Source organism: Dermacentor variabilis, chromosome 7 (genome assembly GCF_050947875.1).
Source record: "Dermacentor variabilis isolate Ectoservices chromosome 7, ASM5094787v1, whole genome shotgun sequence".
NCBI lineage: Eukaryota > Metazoa > Arthropoda > Arachnida > Ixodida > Ixodidae > Dermacentor > Dermacentor variabilis.
This window is the reverse complement of record NC_134574.1, coordinates 16,421,882-16,442,719: the sequence shown is the minus strand read 5'-3', so window position 1 is coordinate 16,442,719 and position 20,838 is coordinate 16,421,882. Positions and strand designations below refer to the sequence as shown.

At 47.3% G+C, this 20,838-nt stretch overlaps 1 protein-coding gene across 4 annotated transcripts in view; it reads left to right on the top strand.

Moving 5' to 3' along the window:
• The window catches only part of mtTFB2 (mitochondrial transcription factor B2), a 212,234-nt gene that overhangs the window by 179,594 nt on the left and 11,802 nt on the right, over positions 1-20,838 (top strand). For all 4 annotated transcript variants that reach the window (XM_075698286.1, XM_075698283.1, XM_075698284.1 and 1 more), the window contains 2 exons: positions 4,286-4,378; positions 7,536-7,580. In XM_075698286.1, the coding sequence (XP_075554401.1) occupies positions 4,286-4,378; positions 7,536-7,580 (138 nt within the window). The remainder of the gene's footprint in view (positions 1-4,285; positions 4,379-7,535; positions 7,581-20,838) is intronic.

Here is a 20,838-nt window from a genome sequence, read left to right as displayed (position 1 = left end):
CCTTTCCCTGGCATTCCGCATCTGCTCCAACCCCACGAAACGTAGGCAAGAGCTGCAGGTTGTGAAAAGGGACCTGTTAAACAGTGGTTACCCTCTACAATTGCTCAGAATGCAGGAACGCAAATCAGCGAAGCCTCGCCGTGTAACGGCGAAAGAAACAGTAATGCACGTGGCCGTTACACGGTGTGAACAAGTGATGCCCTTGCAAGAATCTTTAAGAGCTACGGTGTGCAAATCACCCACGCACCTTCCCGAAAACTTAGCCAACAGCTTGTTCGCGCTAAAGACCCTTTGTAGCAGAAGGAATATCCGGGATTGATCTACAAGATAACATGCAAAAGTGTAATGTGTCGTACATCGGCGAGAGCAGAAATTTTAAACGGCGCTTGAAACAACACATGAATGACGTCGCCATAGGCCACACAACCGCGAACCCCCTGGCGCTACATTGTGAACTAACCGGACAGAGCATTTACTGGGACTCGCCAGCCATCATCGCAAAAGAGAAACACTTATTTGCCCGTTTGCATTTAGAGTCATATTACGTTCAGTCAACTAGACACATAATAAACAGAACGCGGAGTAATCTGCCCGAGATATACACCTATCTATACACCCACGCCACCTCAGCCATAAATAGCCGCGCGCGCATGCGTATATCTTCATTGTGATCAAGGGATCCGTACGGGGCCCGAAATGTTATGCTCTTTATTTTTCTTTTATTTTGGCGATTGCACGTTTCTTTGGCACCAGTATGTTTCCTCGCCAGGGGAGTCTTTCGTCGAATGCTTGACTATATTCTTTACCCCAATCTTCAACCACGCGTCTTTAATTCAATCCGTGAATTTCTAACCAATCGCTTTCAGATTGTCTCTGCTAACTCGATCTCCTGAATCCTATCTCCTGTACTAACTGGTGTGCCCCAAGGTACTTTCTTTGGGCCTCTCCTCTTTCTCATATGCATTAGCTTTCCACTTAACTTATCATCCAACATACGCCTTTTCGCTAATGATTGCATTTTATGCCGACAAGTAAACACTTTAGACTGCGCTGCTTTGCAGAAAGACCTCCTCCAAATCCAGGCATGGTGCTGTAAATATTGCATGAACCTCAATGTCAGTAAGTGTTCTCACGTGTGCTTTCATCGACGTCGTAATTATGTAGTACCTTCCTACTCCCTTAACAACTGCAATTTAACACAGTGTGAAACGTTTATATACCTGGGATTGCATATATCGAGGGACGTATCTTGAACCCATCATATCAATCAGTTAACTGATTCCTGCAACTGATTACTAAGTTATCTACGCCGTAACTTGTCTTCAGCATCTCCCTTACTTGGATATAAAACCTTAATCCGATATTAACTAGAATATGCTTGTGCTATTTATGACAACTATCAGGTTAATATAATCAATACCATTCAATTAGTTCAGAACCAAGCTGCCGGATTCATTATTTCTGACTACTCCTGTAATACAAGTGTTTCGACCTTAAATAAATAAATAAAACTGATCCGAACCCAAAAGCAAATCACACTGCGCCCTTACTACTTTCCGAAAGCGGAGCAGTGCTTAGCACAAAAGATAGCACTGAGCTCTTTAACAAATGCTTCTCTTCAGTTTTTACTAACGAACGGCCACTTGATAATACTCACATACTTGAACAACCATCTATTCGATTCCCTTTTTCATCCATCATAATAATGGAACATGGTGTCTCTCGTGCCATTGACAGGCTTTCTCATAAAACCAGCCCAGGTCCTGACGGTATAAGTGCTAAACTTCTAAAATTAACCTCGCACTACTCTTCAGTTTTGTTATCTCTAATATTTCAGCAATCACTCGATACGGGGTGCCTACCGGAAGATTGGAAATCAGCATTAGTGATACCGGTATTTAAATCTGGTGATACAGCAGACCCTAATAATTACAGACCTATATCACTGACATCTATCTGCTGCAAATTACTGGAACACATCCTATACTCTCTCATTATAGCCTATCTTCACGATAATAACCTGCTCCTCAATAACCAACATGGCTTTCGCCAAAATCGCTCATTTCATACGCAACTTCATGAATTTGTAACAGATATTCACATTTCTTTGCATAGATTGATTAGTACAGACTCCATTTTTATTGACTTTCCTAAAGCTTTCGATCGAGTACCTCTTAATTGACTAAAACTGAAAGTTAGAAACCTACAGCTTGACTACAACACGACGCGATGGATTGAGGAGTTCCTAACGAACCGATTTCAAGTAATCAATCTCAACAACTGCTTTTCTAACCGCACTCACGTCACTTCGGGAGTTCCTCAAGGATCCGTCCTTGGGCCAATGCTATATTTAATATACATAAATGACATCGCAACTAATATTACCTCACATACGTCTATTCGCAGATGACTGCGTGTTGTATAATGAAATAAGCTGCCCTGCCGACATCTCTGTGCTGCAGTCTGATTTAACAAAACTACTGGTGTGACACATGGCAGATGGAAATTAACATAGCCAAAACTAAACACGTGAAATTCGCTTCGATAACTCGACCTACCTCTGACCAATATACAATACGTGGTATTACTGTTGACTCATTATCTTCAATCAAGTACTTGGGTGTCCTGTTTACCTCCAATTTAAGCTGGAATGCTCACATTGAACACCACAAAAGCATGCAAAAAACTTGGTTACCTGAAACGTCACTTACACCTTGCTAACACAGATACCAGACTTCGCGCATACAGTTCTCTTATCAGGCCTTCCTTAGAATATGCGTCAATAATTTGGCACCCCCATCACTTTAATCTCACGAACCTACTCGAATCAGTTCCAAATAAAGCTGCACGGTTTATCTTAACTCCATACTCTCGATATCAAAGTGTGTCCGCGTTAAAGAAATTACTTAATCTCCCGTCACTTGACATGCGCAGGAAATTATCACGGTTGACCTTCTTCCATAGCCTTTACCACAGCAACATTGCATTCGCTCGAGCCCATATTCTTCCCGCTCCCCACATCTCTACCCGCACAGACCATGTTCATAAAGTAAAACCTATATTTGCCAGGACTAACGCTTATCAAAATTCTCCTCTAGTTTTATCTATTGCCGAATGGAACTCGCTACCTGCAAACATTGTCTCGCTTACGGAATCATCATCATTTCGCGCAGCACTGCTAACCTTTTTAGAGTGTGTCAACCTGTCCGAACCCACATTTCCTTGAATATTTACTTAAACAGTGTGTTCAAGTGCTTGGCATTGTATAAAATTCATTCCGTTTCATCTGATATGTATCTGTGTAGGCTTTTTACCTAAATCATTATTCGATTGTATCCTTAAACTCGTGTTCTGATGGGTACTGATTGTTTGCATCGCGTTTTAGGTTCTTATGCGTGTTTCACGCTACTAAACATTGTATAAACTTCGTTGCCCTTTCCTTTCTTTCTTTCTTTCTTTCTTTTTTGTTTGTTTGCTTCTGCTAGATGTTTTTTATGGTTCCTAATGCCTTCATATATTTACATTGTACAGATTTCACTCATGCTCGAACTTTTCCGCCCCCCCCCTATGTAATGCCCTAACGGGCCCTTAGGGTACTCAAATAAATAAATAAATAAAAATAAAAAAAAATCCAGTTTGTTTCTTTTCTCCCTCACCCCCTGCCCCAAAAGTGCTCGTTTCTTTATTTCTTTAGGTTTTTTCATCCACAGCCCACAGGTAACCAAATCAACATTCCAGCCCATCGCTTCTCCCGTCACACGCATCATAATACTGTATATCTACCACGCGCCCATTCCACTACGTATCAACATTCCTTTTTTTTTTCTACGAACAGCCGGTGAATGCAATACCCTTCCTTCTGACATCGCCCTCATTACTGACATTTCTCGTTTGAAAGCTGCCATCGAAGACCATCTTTGAAGTCACACTACTAACCTGACACACTGTTGTTTCAATATGTTCCCACCTCTCATGTAATGTCGCGTTTACGAACCTTTGAGGTATAATAAATAAATAAATAAATAAATAAATAAATAAATAAAATAATCTACCATTCACTGCCATGTACTAGTGGAAAATTTTATACATGTGAACTAGACGTTGTGAAATGTCTGATATTTGGTCTTTTATGGTACGTCCAATGAATGTTTGTGGTTTGCTTGGTTGTTGTTGCCTTGATTGTGAACAAAACAGTCTCTTCTTTGACTGGCCAACACAAAAGTTGACTTCGCTGATGCGTTCAACTGTTGTATGTGTCTGAGAGAACGACGTGTCCATCATGCAGCACATCACGGCAGCCCGAGGCAGCAACTTCAGGCACTATCGGGATGTGAGCATCCTTTACCAGCTCTTCTTCCACGTTGATGCACTTGGCCAGGTAAGCTGCACTCTGCGTTGTGTGTATATTTAGGGTAGTATGTGATAGCGGGCAAAATGTACTTCATTTTATACGATGTGCACGGGATATGCATCTTATGCCTTCCCTGTAGACTTTTGCGGTAACAAATCATTTCAGGGAGTGAAAGATTCCCATTAGGTATATCTGTCATGAGGACTGATAGAGTGACACATGCCAGTTTATTTTGAGGTAGCAAATGCCAGCCACGTTGGGCGAGAACGTTAGCGTGACATGAAAAGTACCGTTGGAAGAGCAGGTTATCACAGAATGAAATGGTACGTTGCTTAGGACAGCGTTTCGCATGCTTGGTGATTTTCCCCTCAACAAAGCTTTAAATCTTTCCCTACTATGGAGGAAATATGTGTTTTTTGTAGTTTATGCCAGCTCTTTTTTTCTGAAAGAAATAATGCACTGAATATTTTATGTAATACATAAACAAAAAGCAGAATGAATGCATTTACCCATAAAAGTTTTATTACAGAATATATGTTATATAAACGATATAAATTGCCAGAATCAAGATTATGAGCACAGTGACAACAAGATAAAAGCAGTAGGCAACGTTTTGACAAGTGGGCATCTCTTTTTTTGAAGCGCACTTGTCAAAACATTGGTTCCCGGTTTTACCTCGTTCTCATTTCGCTCATCGCTTTGAATTTCCATCTCCCGCCTTCGCCGTGTTCTTGCAGAATTAAAATTGTAGGATAACACTGAACACAGGTCGTAAAGACATGCTTGTATGTACTAAAAAAAATATGTAACAAAAGCTGTGAGATATACAAAACGTATTGCCACATAATAGGCACCATCCGAAGAAGTCAAAATTTTTCATTGAACTGGTATTGCACTACGAAAATTTAACTGCAAGCGTACAGTTCGTGCCGGGCTGCGGCCATCGATGCTCCATCCGGTTTGCGTCATCGTGGCTCTCAGCGTCTAAGTCCGACAAAAAGGCAGCATCCTGAAACTAGCTGCTGCTCGATCCATGGATAAAATGAGCGGCAGGCACAGCGGTATCATGACATCTGCGATCTTTGGAAGCGGGCGTGCCGCTTCTGGAGGCAGACATTTTTGCTTCCTACTTTGACGATCGTGAAACTTTAGAGTGCGTTCAAAAGTGACTGCCTCTTGGGAAAATATTTAACTGCTTAGAAAACAAAAACGTAGTTATCCTCCTTCACGTTCGATGGCGACGTGTCCATGAGCGGCGCGGAAGGTCTCAAAAGCGGCATTTCAAACATTCGATAGCGGGCAGCCAGCCATTCTTGCTTCCTACTTTGACAAACGCGAGACTTGGGAGCGCATTAGAAATCATCGCCTGGCGGGAAAAAAGCAACCTGCTTAGAAAATAAAAATGCAATTCTCCTCCTTCGCGTCCGATAGCGCAGTGTGTCCTTCAGCGGCGCGGAAGGTCTGGAAAGCGGCATCTCAAACAATCATTATTGGGCTAACGATGTACAATGGATGCGATACGGAAAGAGTTAAAGTGAAGTTTTCTTTCCCCAAACTTGCCATGTCGTGTATATGCAACTTGTCACATAAGTTTACCGTATTCCAACTTGACGTATGTTTTAAAGATGGTTCTTGTTGTGGTGCCACAGTTAAAAAATACCATATCACATCACAACTGTCTAAATATTATTAGCTGGCACTAATAGCTCGACTATCATGTGCCTTGACACCGAATTTCCCATAAATGGCGACGGTGGCACGATCCAGACGTGTTCCTTGCCACAAACTGCCTTGCCGTGCAGAGGGAGAGCACTTGTTTTCTCATGTAAAAAACAGCTGGCTGTTGTGGGGTTCTAGTATCTCACAGTAGTAACAACCACTGCGGGTTCGCGCTTAGCGAGCCACAGGGTCAGCCTTCGTCTCGAGCACCGAGCACTGCGCATGCATGAAAACACAACAATGTCAGAAGTTAGCAGAAACCGTTTGTCTGCGGCGACACCCAAGACTGCAGTAAATCCCGGTCCCGGCCAGCATGGGAATCAAAGGCCTCTCAGGCCCTTTCTCAGGCCCAGAAATCCTGATCACCGACAGAGGAACCACTTTTACGGCGGAGCTTACTCAAGCCATCTTGCAATACAGCCAGACAAGTCACCGCAGGACAACCGCCTCCCACCCACCGATGAATGGCCTTACAGAGCGCCTGAATAAGACTCGCCGACATGTTATCCAGGTAGATAGACATCGAACACAAGACCTGGGATGCGGTCCTTCCTTACGTAACCTTCACTTACGACACGAACGGTGCAAGAAACGGTGCAGATCGCATCGTTCAAGGAAGCAGGAACCCGATGACGGCTGTCGACATCCGTGCTGCCACATGTCAACGAAGAAAATCTCGACGTCGTTGCCTGTCTGTAGCGCACTCAAGAGGCACAATTTTCCTGCCTGCACATTAAGAGCCGGCAAAGGACGGACAGCTGACTCTACAATCTTCGAAGACGCAAAATGGAATGCAAGCACGCCGCCCGTGTTTGGGTTTGGACTCCGATACACCGACGAGGACTTAGTATGAAACTTTTGTGATGCTTTTTCAGGCCATATACAAGATCATCCGACGTATTGGCGTGCTGAACTATGGTGTCGTGCCTCATGACATTTTGCAATCACAGTGGCGCCACGCATGACCTTATGTCCCCGTAGTGCGTCTCAAGCCTTTCTGCGCCCGCTGACGAACTTGCCTACTTCGTTTGTTTGTTGCTGTTCTTTCTTTACTATGCGTGGTTTTGTTTTCGGTTTCGTGTTTACTTTCGTGTTCATCCAATAAAGAGTTAGTTTCGTCATTCAGTTTTCGCTGCTGTATTCTTTACCATCACTACGTGTCACTGTCAGATCTTCAGCACCAAGAAATGTTTTGAATATGAACAGTTCTGGGAAGTGTTAGGTAAGAAGTCTTAAAGTTACGAGTTTAAAAAAACTAGGGCTCTCCACGGGAAACGCAATAAACCAGGGGTTGTTAGTTCAACGCCTAGTCTGTCGTCCCTCTTGGTCCCGTCCAAGCCTTGTTTGCTTCCGCCGTAATGATGTATCAACCAGCCCAGTACAGCGCACTCCTTCTAGCACTATTTTTAATTTCATGCTTCTATGTCCCTGTGACCCTCCATCTTGTTTTGGATACTGTATGCAGGTATCACGTGATTATTTCCTGCCGCCCCGTGGAGCAAAAGCTCAGGTAAGGAAAAACCTTTTTCTTGTTCGTGAGGTACCCTTCTGGAAGGCAAAAATTACATGTCACTTCATGTTTATTTTTCATCGTCAAAAGGAAAGAACAGCCGCATGAAAGCTGTTACATAGAGCAGCTTGAGAGGGCGGCTGACCCCAAGGTTTGACAGCAGCGTATGGCAGTATACCTCTTGAATATCAGCTACGACAACAGCAACAGCACATGTTCAGATGAGAACACAGCAAGAAAAAAATGCAAATATATGTAGCGGTAACGTGTGGTAGATCTACTAAAATTTGTAATACCCATACAGTGAAAATACGACAACGAAAGAAACACCAAAAGTCATGCGAAACGGACTGAAGATAGATGTGCAGCGTTCTCCTTGGGAGAACTGCCAATACAAGAAGTGGACATGTTTATAGGCGTTATTCGCGAAAAACATAGAAGGAAATGAATGACCTATGCCATAATTTTCAGATAGTACATTTAGAAGTATGGGTAACCTAAAACAAGCATTTGTGTTCATTAATTTGTGCGGTTAGTGTAGCCATGGCAATGCTTGGCATGGCGTGTTTTGTATTTAATACTTTCTCGTTCAGCTTAACCATTTCAGTTAGCGCGTGATCTTTATTACATAATCTTGACTTGTAAAGGCGGGAGCCAAAAATCATGTTGTAACAAGGTCGTTTTGTGCTAAAAAACGTGACGACAGCAGTAGAAGTGGAAAAGACACGCGCGTCCTGTCCACTTCTACTTGTAATGTCCGTGTCTTTTTAGCGCAATACCCCCTTTTCTACAAGATGATGTGGGGGTTCCACTCTGTGTGCGGCTAGGGCTGAAGGCGAGCTCCGGATCTAGGCCCACGCAGTCGCTTTGTGTTACTCCCCAAGCCGTAGCGCGGGAATCGCGGCTACGTCGGGTTCGAACGAATGAGGCAACCAGCGGCGTCAACTGTAATAACGTTTATTGCTACCGGCAATAAAGAACACTTGCAGAGGGACGTCCCCTCTGTAATAGTAATAAATAGGCTGGCCTCATTGCCCGGGATAGCCAGGCAAACGAGGTCACTCAAGGGTTGCGGCAGGTACTCCAGTCCGGCAGTTAGGGGCCCGGCGTCAGAGAGAGAGGGTCTCCCCCTGTCGCGCTGTTTTGTACCTTTTTACCTGGGCGACGGGAATGTACTCCTCTCCCGTCAGCTAACTGCCCGCGAGTCGCGGAGGAAGGGTGCGCGCGCGTCACGAGAGCGAGGGAGAATCGGGGGAGGGTATAGTGTGCCTCTCCCGTGTCTATGCCGGCTCTCGATGCGGCGACGCGGGGGAAAATGGGCGCGTGTGCTCCCAACAATGAACACCCCCCACCTAGCCCAACTTGCCGTTCTACTAAAATTATATAGTGTTGTGTCGGCAGCGGCACGCAAGCGGGGGCCCGCGCCCAGCGAACGCGCGGCGAGCGCCCGACGCAGAGAGAGAGACGCGGAGCCAACTGCTCCTGATGAAAACCAGACGAGGGACTGAGCCGGCTAGCGGCCGTTTATTACAAAAGACTACACACGCCAGAAGGCACCTCCTGATTGGTCCAAGCTCGTCACATGACCGAAGGGGGTGCGCCATCTAGATAGACTACTACGAAACGTAAATGTATGATAACACGGAGATCTCATAGGGGGAGACACTATACCACATCATTCCCCCCTGGAAACAAAGTAAGCATACAGTGAAATGCGCACACAAGGCGCGCAATTAAGTCCAAAGGCAATTTCAGTTCGTTCCTCCCCACCCCCCACGCTCACACACGCGCACCAGTCGCACACAAGGCACGCACTTAAGTCCAGAACAAATTCAGTCCGTCCCCGCCCAAGTTCACACACACGCGCACCAGTCTTGGGCACCAAAACACAGGCAGTCAGTCAAAACAAAATCCGACAAGGAACACGGCACAAGACTCACTGCACCGCAACAAGGAACACATTTTATACCTGTGGTAACGAAACATGTGAACTGTCTCCTAAATGTCACAGCGAGGCCCCTAGCCGTGGCATTTCGAAGACGGCAATACGCTCTACATTCAAGAAACATAATGATCGAGCCACGGAGGCCGTTTTTTGTCACGATGAGGACGTGTCACGATGAGGACGATGAGGACGTGGATGTGCGTACCTCAGAAGAACTTTGCGGGTTGCGACACGTATCGGTCGACTTCGAAGACCCAGTCGTCCCACTACTATTTCCCTCCCCCTGGTTGGAAAATTGAGTGTGGTTGTCGCTCAAAGATAGAGAGGGTTGCCCAGGAAGCTCCTCTCGACGTCCCAACAAGTCCTGGGAGGCTACCGATTCTTCCACGGAATCAGAAACGATTGCTGACTGTGTAGACTCGGAAGTGATACAGTCAGACGAACTACCTAACTGAAGCTTATGGCTATGAAAGGATGATGTCACGACAGACGAGTCATCGGAATGACTATCCAGATTTGAATATGAGTACAAAAAGTCTCCATCACTTGTACACAATGTACTATCTGCTGAATCCTTTACTACTAGGGTTAACTTAGACACATGCCACGTCTACCCATCACTGAGTACAAAAATAGATGGTCCTATCTGGGCCTTAATTGTACGAGGTTTACTGTGCTTAAAAAATCCTTTCCTGTTAAATCTTATTCTGACGGTGTCTCCCACCTTGACACGAGTTTCCTGAGCACCTCTACGTTTGTCTACGTACTGTTTAGTCTGCCACTGTTTCTGCAAGACCCTTTCTTTAACTTGAGGCACAAGACTGTCCTGTTCCCGTAGATCTGCACAGAGCCGCATGGTTCCATCCTTCTTGCGCACCACCACGAGTGGAGACACCCAGTCAGAAGCCTCGACGCGCTCGATGACGTCGCAGTCCTCGAGACGTCGCAATTCATTTGTAACCTGGTCACGGAGAGCCAGGGGTAGTCGGCGCAACTTTGAAGATACTGGTTTCGCATCTTGCTGCCGATGAATTCGGTGTACAAAGTTGTTGACGAGACCCAACTCGTCACTGAAGAGGTGATCAAAACCCGGAGGCACACCTGTGGGGCTCTGTACTGGAGGAAGCGACGGTAGACGACATGTCAGCGACGTACCGTCGATCTGTATGCCCAAGCGTTGGATGGCGTCTAAACCCAGCAGTGATGTTCCAGTAGTCGTTACGTAGAACGTGACGGAGCATGACCTTTGTAAAAACTGGACAATGGCTTGGAAAAGGCCTTGAATGTCGATGCGTTGCTTGGAGAAATATCTCAAGTCCACTGTTGTTTGTGACAGCCTGTGCTGTCGACCAAAGTGATTTCTAAAATCTTCGGCCGTCATGAATGACACAGACCCTCCCGTATCCACCAGCAGTCGCATGGAGACGCCGTTAACTACGACCGGAACTTCCAATTTTTTTTTAGTTTCAAAAGCTTTTACCGTCAAGACAGACGCGGACGGCTGCCCTGCGGAAGTTGAAGACAGCGTCTCTGCGGAAGAGACGTGTTGCACCGTTGTTCGGGTCTTTCGAAATACCGAAGCGAAATGGCCCAAGGTGTGGCAGGCGTTGCATCGCCGATTTCTTGCTGGACAATTCCTCTACGACGCGATATGGTTCCTGCTGCCACACCGATCGCATGCACCACGGTTCCCGGAGGAGCCATGTGCGAAATGTCGACCATCTTGGCGGTTTCTCGGAAGAAGTCGGCCTTCTTGGCGGCTTTTCGTAAGAAGTCGGTCATCTTGGCGGCTTCTCGGAAGAAGTCGACCATCTTCATGGCCTGCCGAACTAAGTCGGCCATCTTGGCAGCTTCCCGGAAGAAGTCTGTCATCTTGGCCCGTCGACGGAACGCCAAGTTGAGATGCCTCAATTCTTCGTACATTTTCGGAGCCGAACGGGCGGTTCGCTCGATGCAAGGCTTCTAAAGAGCGTCCAATTTCTTCTGCCTTGTTCAAGGACAGGGTTTCGCCATGAGCTAATAACTTTTCGCGAACGCTGACGTTCGCTACCCCATGTATTATTTGGTCTCGGACGCGCTCATTGTAGGTTGTGCCGAAGTTGCACTGTACCGCCTTCTCCTTCAATGCAGTCACGAATTCCAGGAATCCTCCCTCGAACTGCCTTCGACTGGTGAATTCGCGCCTCTCCGCCAGAACATTTGTTGACGCGGCGAACAGCCGGTCAACTGCTGCAAGAGTAAATTTCTGGAACTCTGACGCTGGCGGGACCGCATCACTTGACGTTAACGCTGCGCCGGTCGACTGCCTTGCTGCTTCGCTTGACGCTGACGCTGCGCCGGTTAACTGCCTTGCTGCTTCCTGCTCCTCGTCTGCAAAGTACTTTCGTTGTCCCTCACGCCCGAGAGCGCTGACGAGCGCGGACGCTCGTCGCGCGTCCGTCCAGTCGCCACCGCCGGCCGCTTCGAGGTGCGCCTGAAAATTTTTTTTCCATCGATACCATGGAATTAACGGTGCCCCGGGCAATTAAAAAAAACGGGAAGGTTCGCCGAAAAGGAAGCCATGCCCGGTAGCGTGCAGGAGACAGTGCAGAAGACAAGCCGGAGCTCGCAGCAGGAATGGGGCAAGGAAGAACAAAGGGGTCGAGAAGGCCTAGGTTCAGAAGCATCGCGACGCCAAGTGCGTCGGCGGCGTTTGCATGCCGTGCAGACACAGGAAGGGACGCTTCACTTACGAAGCTAGTTGGTTTCCCAGGGGTTCGGTCGGAACCGCAGCGGGAATCTCATCCTCGTCGCCATAAGTTGTGTCGGCAGCGGCACGCAAGCGGGGGCCCGCGCCCAGCGAACGCGCGGCGAGCGCCCGACCGGATAAAGAACTGAGCCGGCTAGCGGCTGTTTATTACAAAAAAAGACTACACAAGCCAGAATGCACCTCCTGATTGGTCCAAGCTTGTCACATGGCCAAAGGGGGGTGCGCCATCTAGATAGACTACTACGAAACGTAAATGTATGATAACACGGAGATCTCATAGGGGGAGACACTATGCCACATATAGTCACCTTAATATATATATTACAAAAGCTATTGAGTTGGATCTAATGGAACCAGACAGTTGCCATCCGACACACACCTTCACTGATAGTGCGTCTTCGTTGTCGTCGACCTCAGCTTCTGCCGAAAAAGCAAACCCAGTACAAAGCCAATAGGTATGTTCATGGCATTACCCCCCTTCCACAAAGCATCGTCTTCAAGCGTGCTTCAAATGCGAAAAAAGGGGAAAATGCAATGCACATACACAACAATACTGATGAAGTTTGTGAAGAAGAAAGAATCACATAAGAGAAATGAAGGCGAATGGCAATGAGAATGGCCTCGTCAACGTGAATGGTATGGTTACATACTGGAAATATGGACAGTATCTGTCGGCTGCAAACGACGGGGCCGCCGACTCGTGTCTTCAGGGTGAACTTCGTAGTTGCCCTCGCTTTAGTGACGGGGGACTCTGTAGGAATTGAAGTAGCGTCGCAGTAACTTATCCGACCGGCCGCATTGGCGGAATCGGCGTCCATACGCGAACTTCATCACCGGACGGTTACAGAACCTCGCGATGGCTAGCGTTATACATCTTGGAGTCTATGCACTGCTGATTCTGTATTCCCTCGCGTGCAAGCTTGTGAGCTGCGTCTGCGAACCGGGTAAATTTCTCCACGTCAGCGGTAGTGTCGTATTGCTCGGGTAGGAGCATGGCGTACAGCATGGTGGTTACAGTACGTGGCAGAGACGATACCTTGCTTACGTCTTAGCGTCCACCAGTTCTGGAAGTGATAAAGCTGCAGCGCCTGCGTGTAAGATGCACACGGTCAGTTAACCGAAGTCTCTTTCCGCTGCTGCCAACGATAGCCGACGGTCTTGCACACCGTCTTTACGGCATTCCTTCGTACAATCGGTCAATGGAAGTCACTGCTCCTGCTCTGTAGCGCGCCCTTCCGATGCTTGATTCTGACTAGACTTTGCGGCGTATCCTATATGGCAGAGGCAATACCTTGGTTGCGTCCAAATTTCCAGAAGATCTGGAAGTGGTAAATCTGCAGCGCCTGCGCGTCAGATGCACATATCAGTTAACGAAAGTTTCTTTTCGCTGCTGCCAAATGACTGCCTTCTGTTATGCACGTCATCTTTATAGCGTCGCTACGTGCAGTGGCCCAATGGCAGTGACGGCTTCTGGTCTGCAGCATGCCCTTCCTATGCTTGCTTATCACGAGGCTTTGCGGCATATCCTATTTGGCACAGAGGCAATTCCTTGCTTGCGTCCAAGTTTCTCGCATATCTAGAAGGGATAAAGCTGCAACGCCTGCGTGTAAGATGCACAGGTCCGTTACCCGAAGTTTCTTTCCGCTGCTGCCAAATGCCCGACGGCTGTTATTCACGCTGTCTTTATGGCGTTGCTACATCCAGTGGGCCAATGGCATTCACTGCTTCTTGTCTCCAGCATGCCCTTCCGATGCTTGCTTCTGACGAGCCTTTGCGGCGTATCCTATATAGCAGAAGATACTTTGGTTGCGTCGATATCAGCAAACCTGTAAGTGATAAATCTGCAGCGCCTGCGTGTAAATCTGCAGCGCCTGCGTGTAAGGGACACAGGTCAGTTAACCGAAGTTTCCGCTGCTGCCAAATTACCGCCGGCTGTTATGCATGTCGTCCTTGTAGCGTCGCTACGTGCAGTGGGCCAATGGCAGTCACTGTTCCTGGTCTGCAGCGCGCCCTCCCTATGCTTGCTTTTACGAGGCTTTGAAGCGTATTCTGTGTGGCAGAGGCGATACTTTGCTTGCGTCCATGTTTCCAGCAAATCTGGAAGTGATAAATCTGCAGCGCCTGCGTGTAAGATGCACAGGTCGGTTAACCGAAGTTTCTTTCCGCTCCTGCCAAATGACCGCTGACTGTTATGCAAGCCGTCTTTATGGCGTTGCTACGTCGAATGGGCCAATAGTAGTCACTGCTCCTGGTCTGCAGCGGGCCTTTTCGATGCTTGCTTCTTCGAGGCATTGAGGCGTATCCTATGAGGCAGAGGCATCACCTTGCTTGCGTCCAAGTTTCTAGCAGATTTGGAAGTGATAAACATGCAGCGCCTGCGTGTAATATGCACAGGTCAGTTAACCGAAGTTTCTTTCCGCTGCTGCCATATGATAGCCGACTGGTATGCACGTCGTCTTTATAGTGTCGTTACGTCCAATGGCGGTCACTGGTCTTGGTGTGCAAGGAGCCCTTCGAATGCTTGCTTCTGACGGGCTTTGCAGCGTATCCTATCTGGCAGAGGCGATGCCTTGCTTGCGTCCAAGCTTCCAGCAGGTAGGAAAGTAATAAAGCTCTAGAACTTGTTTATAATGTGCACACGGTCAGTTAACCGAAGTTTCTTTCCGCTGCTGCTATATGATGCATATCATATTGACCGCAAATGAAGGCGGGGACAGAGGGGGAGAACACATAAGCACCACGGGCGGTGAACTTTTCAACTGTTTTATTCACGGCAGCCCGTGGGCATATATAGGCATATAGAACATGCGCAGATCGCAGCAAACAAAAACACTCATCAGCTTAGCGTGGCAACGAATTATCAAAAAAAACTATTTGCGATTGAAACAGTCTAATAGAGGTGTCATTAACACAGTCTTGGCCTTTCTTTTTTCTGTGATAAGCCTCCATCAGTTCACGTGCAGTCTGGAACTAATGGAGGCTTATCACGTAAAAAAGAAATGCCAACACTGTGTTAGTGACACCTCTATTAGATTATTTCAATCGGAAATAGATTTCTTTGATAATTGGTTGCCACGCTAGGCTGATGAGTGTTCTTGTTTGCTGCGATCTGCGCATGTTCTTTATGCCTATATATGCCCACGGGCTGCCGTGAATAAAACAGTTGAAAGTTTACCGCCCGTGCTGTTTGTGTTCTCTCCCTCTGTCCCCGTCTTTATTTGCGGTCAATATAATATGCTGTAAACACCAACTAGGCCAAAGTGAAGTTCTTCTGATGCCATATGATATCCGACTGTCTTGCACCTCGTCTTTATGGGGTTGCTACGTCCAGTGTGTCAATGGCTGTCACTGGCCCTGGTCTGCAGCGCGCCCTTCCAATGCTTGCTTATGACGAGGCTTTGCGGCTTATCCTATGTGGCATAGGCGATACCTTGCTTGCATCCAAGTTTTCGGCGGATCATGAAGTGGTAAAGCTGCAGTGCCTGCGTTTAAGAAGCAAACTGTTAGTTCACCGAAGTTTCTTTCCGCTGCTGCCAAATGCTAGCCGACTGTTAGGCACGTCGTCTTTATGGCATTGCTACGTCCATTGGGCCAATGGTTGTCACTGGTCTTGGTCTGCAGCGCGCCCTTTTAATGCGTGCTTGTGACGAGGCTTTGCGGCTTATCCTATGTGGCAGAGGCGATACCTTGCTTGCATCCAAGTTTTCAGCTGATCAGGAAGTGGTAAAGCTGCAGTGCCTGCGTTTACGAACCAACAGGTCAGTTCACCGAAGTTTCTTTCCGCTGCTGCCAAATGATAGCCGACTGTTAGGCACGTCGTCTTTATGCCGTTACTGCGGCCAGTGGACCAATGGTTGTCACTGGTCCTGGTCTGCAGCGCGCCCTTCCAATGCTTGCTTATGACGAGGCTTTGCGGCTTATCCTATGTGGCAGAGGCGATACCTTGCTTGCACCCAAGTTTTCAGCTGATCAGGGAGTGGTAAAGCTGCAGTGCCTGCGTTTACGAACCAACAGGTCAGTTCACCGAAGTTTCTTTCCGCTGCTGCCAAATGATAGCCGACTGTTAGGCACGTCGTCTTTATGGCGTTACTGCGGCCAGTGGACCAATGGTTGTCACTGGTCCTGGTCTGCAGCGCGCCCTTCCAATGCTTGCTTTTGACGAGGCTTTGCGGCTTATCCTATGTGGCAGAGGCGATACCTTGCTTTCATCAAAGTTTTCAGCTGATAAGGAAGTGGTAAAGCTGCAGTGCCTGCATTTAAGAAGCAACCGGTCAGTTCACCGGTTTCTTTCCGCTGCTGCCAAATGATAGCCGACTGTTAGGCATGTCGTCTTTATGGCGTTGCCGCGTCCAGTGGACCAATGGCTGTCACTGGTCCTGGTCTGCAGCGCACCCTTCGGATGCTTGCTTATGACGAGGCGTGACGCATACGTGACGGGCCCCACGTTCATTTTTGAAGCGAAAAGCTTCACTACGCTAGTAAACACCGCGCTTCGCGCGAGCCGGCGTATGCCGGAATTAGCTCCGTAAGCGTGTTCGGAATCGGCGCAGGTGGCCACTGCCGCGCGCTATGCGTCATCGTTTGACGTTCGCAGCAAGCGCGTGTTTATCGCGGAGGCCGACTACATCACCGCTTGCCAGAGAATAGGCGTGCGCATTCAACGTGGAAGTAGAAGAGAGTGATACTACCGATAGAGAGAGCTCTGTTTATGGCCGTACAGAAATCCCAAGACAATGTGGCCAACAATGATGAATAAAGAAGTTTAACAATCCTGCATAACTTATGGTATATATCATTGATAAGCAATTTGCATAACTGCACAAGGCACACGTATAGCATAACCATAAGCTAAACCACAAGCATATCCATAACTTAAACCATAAGCATGTTCATAAGTTAAACCGTAAACATATCCGTAGGCTAAATCATAAAGCATAACCATAAGCTAAACCGTAAGCATAACCATAGGCTAAATCATAAAGCATTACCATAAGCTAAACCATAAGCATCACCAAACCTTTTCGCTTCCAGATATCCAGGCTTAACCTTAGCTAAGCCCCAGCCTTATTTTTCTGCCTCGCTTTTTTTGGCACCGCGTATTTCCGCTGACGCTGTCGCGCGCGAGCTGGTGGCTTTGTCTCCTTTCGCGCAGCTAACAATTTCGCGTGCCGTCCTCGAGGACACCTGACTAGCGGTGTATGTCAACGCTACATGAACACCGAGGCAGACGCAAGCGGATCACAGAGGATTATCGCGCTCTGGAAGACGGTATAAAATGATGTAGTTTCGCTCTCTGCGCGCACGACTGCACGACATGCGAACAAGCAGAAGAAACGGAAGCACATCTCTCTTATTGCGGTGCAAAGTAAGACGAAAACACGCAGATATTCGGTTTGCGTGTTTAATTATTTTTCTAAATTTTAATTCGTTTAGTGAAGCAACAGATTACAGAAACAACAAATGTTGCCTTTACTAATTCTGGAGGTCACATGTCACTGCGAGTGACGTCACTGCACAGACACGTGCACGTAGGCGTTGTAGGTTGCTGCTCAGCAAAGTCTTCCGCGCTTATTATTCCGAGGAAGGCGTCGTCATCCTCGTCATCTTGCGGCGGTGGGTCAATGGGGGCGCGTGATAGGCAATCGGTATCTGAGTGTTTTCGTCCGGACTTGTAGGTTACAGTGATGTCGTATTCTTGTAGTCTGAGGCTCCACCGCGCCAGCCGTCCTGAAGGGTCCTTTAAGTTAGCTAGCCAACACAACGTATAATGGTCGCTGACCACTCTGAATGGCCTCCCATATAGATAAGGGCGGAATCTTGCTGTAGCCCAAATGATGGTGAGGCATTCCTTTTCAGTCGTGGAATAATTGCCTTCCGCTTTTGACAGCGACCGGCTACCATAAGATATCACCCGTTCAAGTCCGTCTTTCTTTTGGACTAGGACGGCAGCGAGGCCTAGGCTGCTGGCGTCAGTGTGGATTTCGGTATCGACGTCCTCGTCGAAGTGTGCAAGTACCGGCGGCGACTGCATGAGTCGTTTGAGTTCTTGAAATCCATCAGCCTGCTGCGTTTCCCACTTGAACTCGACATCACATTTCGTTAGATGGGTTAGCGGCTCCGCGATGGGGGAAAAGTCCTTGACAAAGAGCCTGTTGTAGGCGCACATGCCAAGGAATCCACGCACTGCCTTCGTGCCGGTAGGCTGCGGGAACTTTGCGATGGCAGCTGTCTTCTGCGGGTCGGGGCGGACTCCAGATTTGCTGATGACGTGGCCTAGAAACAGGAGCTCGTCATAAGCGAAGCGGCACTATTCCGGCTTCAGAGTAAGCCCTTATGAACTGATGGCCTCTAGTACTGTTGCAAGCCGCCTAAGGTGATCGTCGAAATTTTCGGTGAAGACGACGACGTCATCCAAGTATACGAGACAGGCATGTCACTTCAATCCTGCTAAAACCGTGTCCATCACGCGCTGGAACGTTGCAGGCGCCGAGCACAATCCTGATGGCATAACCTTGAACTCGTAGAGGCCGTCTGGGGTCTTCCGTCGGTCTTCTCGCGATCTCTTTCGTCGACTTCTATTTGCCAATAGCCAGACTTGAGGTCCATCGACGAGAAGTATTTAGCGTTGCAGAGCCGATTCAAAGAGTCGTCTATCCGTGGGAGGGCTTATACGTCCTTTTTCATGATCTTGTTCAGACGACGATAATGGACGCAGAAACGTAGGGTTCCGACCTCTTCACCAAAACTACAGGAGATGCCCACGGGCTTTTTGACGGCTGGATGATGTCGTCGCGCAGCATTCCGTCGACTTGGTGCCTTATAGCCTCACGTTCTGGCTGCAAAACTGGATAAGAGCTCTGGCAGAGTGGTAAGCACACTCTTCGGTTATTGTGCGATGCTTTGCGACTGGCGTTTGTCGAATCCTTGATGACGTCGAAAAGCACTCTTTGTATCGTCGAAGTAAATTTCTGAGCTGTTGTTGCTTAATCATGGGGAGACTTGGATTTATGTCGAAGTCTGGTTCGGGAACTACGGTCGTCTTGGTATATTTATTTATTTTCACATACTGTCAATCCCTCATGGGATTATAACAGGAAGGGCAAGTACATATGGTAGTATTTGCGAACAAGTGTATATATAGATTATATAATCATAAGTGTGTTATTGCAAAGGTTTTAGTTTCACTAAACAAAAGAATGAAGCAGTTCATCACAAATGCAATATTTGGGTACAATATACTATAACAAGGAAGAATCTGAGGAAACAAGAAACCAAACACGAAAAAAGAAAAAGAAACACCTGAAATCACCTGTGATATACAATACCTAATGAACATGACAAACAGTATGCAGTCATGCGTATGATGCATCATACAAAAGGAACACTCATAGATTAAAGTGTTAGGCTATGAAGATCGGTAACAAACCTGACTATGTAAGTCAGAGCTGTAAGGCAAGAAGGTGTTCTTCCACTGAATTAGCAAATGTATCTAATGAGGAGCTGTTACTAATGGATTCACTCAGTTGATTCCATTCTCTTATCGCTAAAGGAAAGAATGAATTCTTAAAGCAATCGGTATGAAAAGAATGCTCATTGAGTGTTTGTGTGTTCTTATGCCGCGTTGGCCGTGTTTCATTTCTGGAGATGTATCTAGAGGTATCAATCTTAAGCTTGTTGTGTAACAGCTGGTACATAAGTTTAGAACGGGCTAGTACAGCTCGGTTTTGTACTGTTAGGATTCCGGCTTTGTTAAGTAGTTCGGTGGGCGAGTCTGTTAATTTATGTTTATTGTATATGTACCGTAGAGCTTTCCTTTGTACACCTTCTAGTTTTTTAATTAGTTGTTTAGTATGTGGAAACCAGATAACATTTGCGTACTCAAGGACTGACCTGACGAAAGTTTTGTAAGCAAGAAGTTTTGTATCGGGTGGTGCTAGTCGGAGGTGTCTTCCAAGAAAGAAAAGGCGTTTCATTGCATTTCATTTCATATGCTGCAAAATCCGAGAGGACAAACGCATTGCTGGTTTCCAGAATTTCCTCGATGTATGCGATTGTCGTGCCCTTGTTGATGTGCTCGAACTCCTGGCTGAAGTTTGTCAGCAACATTTTCGTGTTTCCTCCGTACAGTCGAGCGATTCCTCTTGCGACGCAAATTTCTCGATCGAGCAGTAGACGTTGGTCGCCTTCGATGACGCCTTCTACGTCAGCAGGTGTTTCGGTGCCGACCGAAATAACAATGCTGGAGCGAGACGGGATGCTCACTTGATCTGCGAGCACACTCAAGGCGCGGTGACTAGGAAGGCTCTCCGGCGGTATCGCTCGATCTCCCGACAGCGTTATTGACTATGACTTCATGCCGATGATTGCGCCGTGTTGGTTCAGGAAGTCCATGCCGAGAATGACGTCTTGTGTACACTGCTGGAGGGTAACGAAGGTGGCAGGGTAAGTCCGGTCGTGAATGGTAATTCTTGCCGTGCACATTCCTGTCGGCGTTATGAGTTGTCCTCGAGTGGTCCGAATTTGAGGGCCTTCCCATGTAGTCTGAATTTTCTTCAACTGTGCGG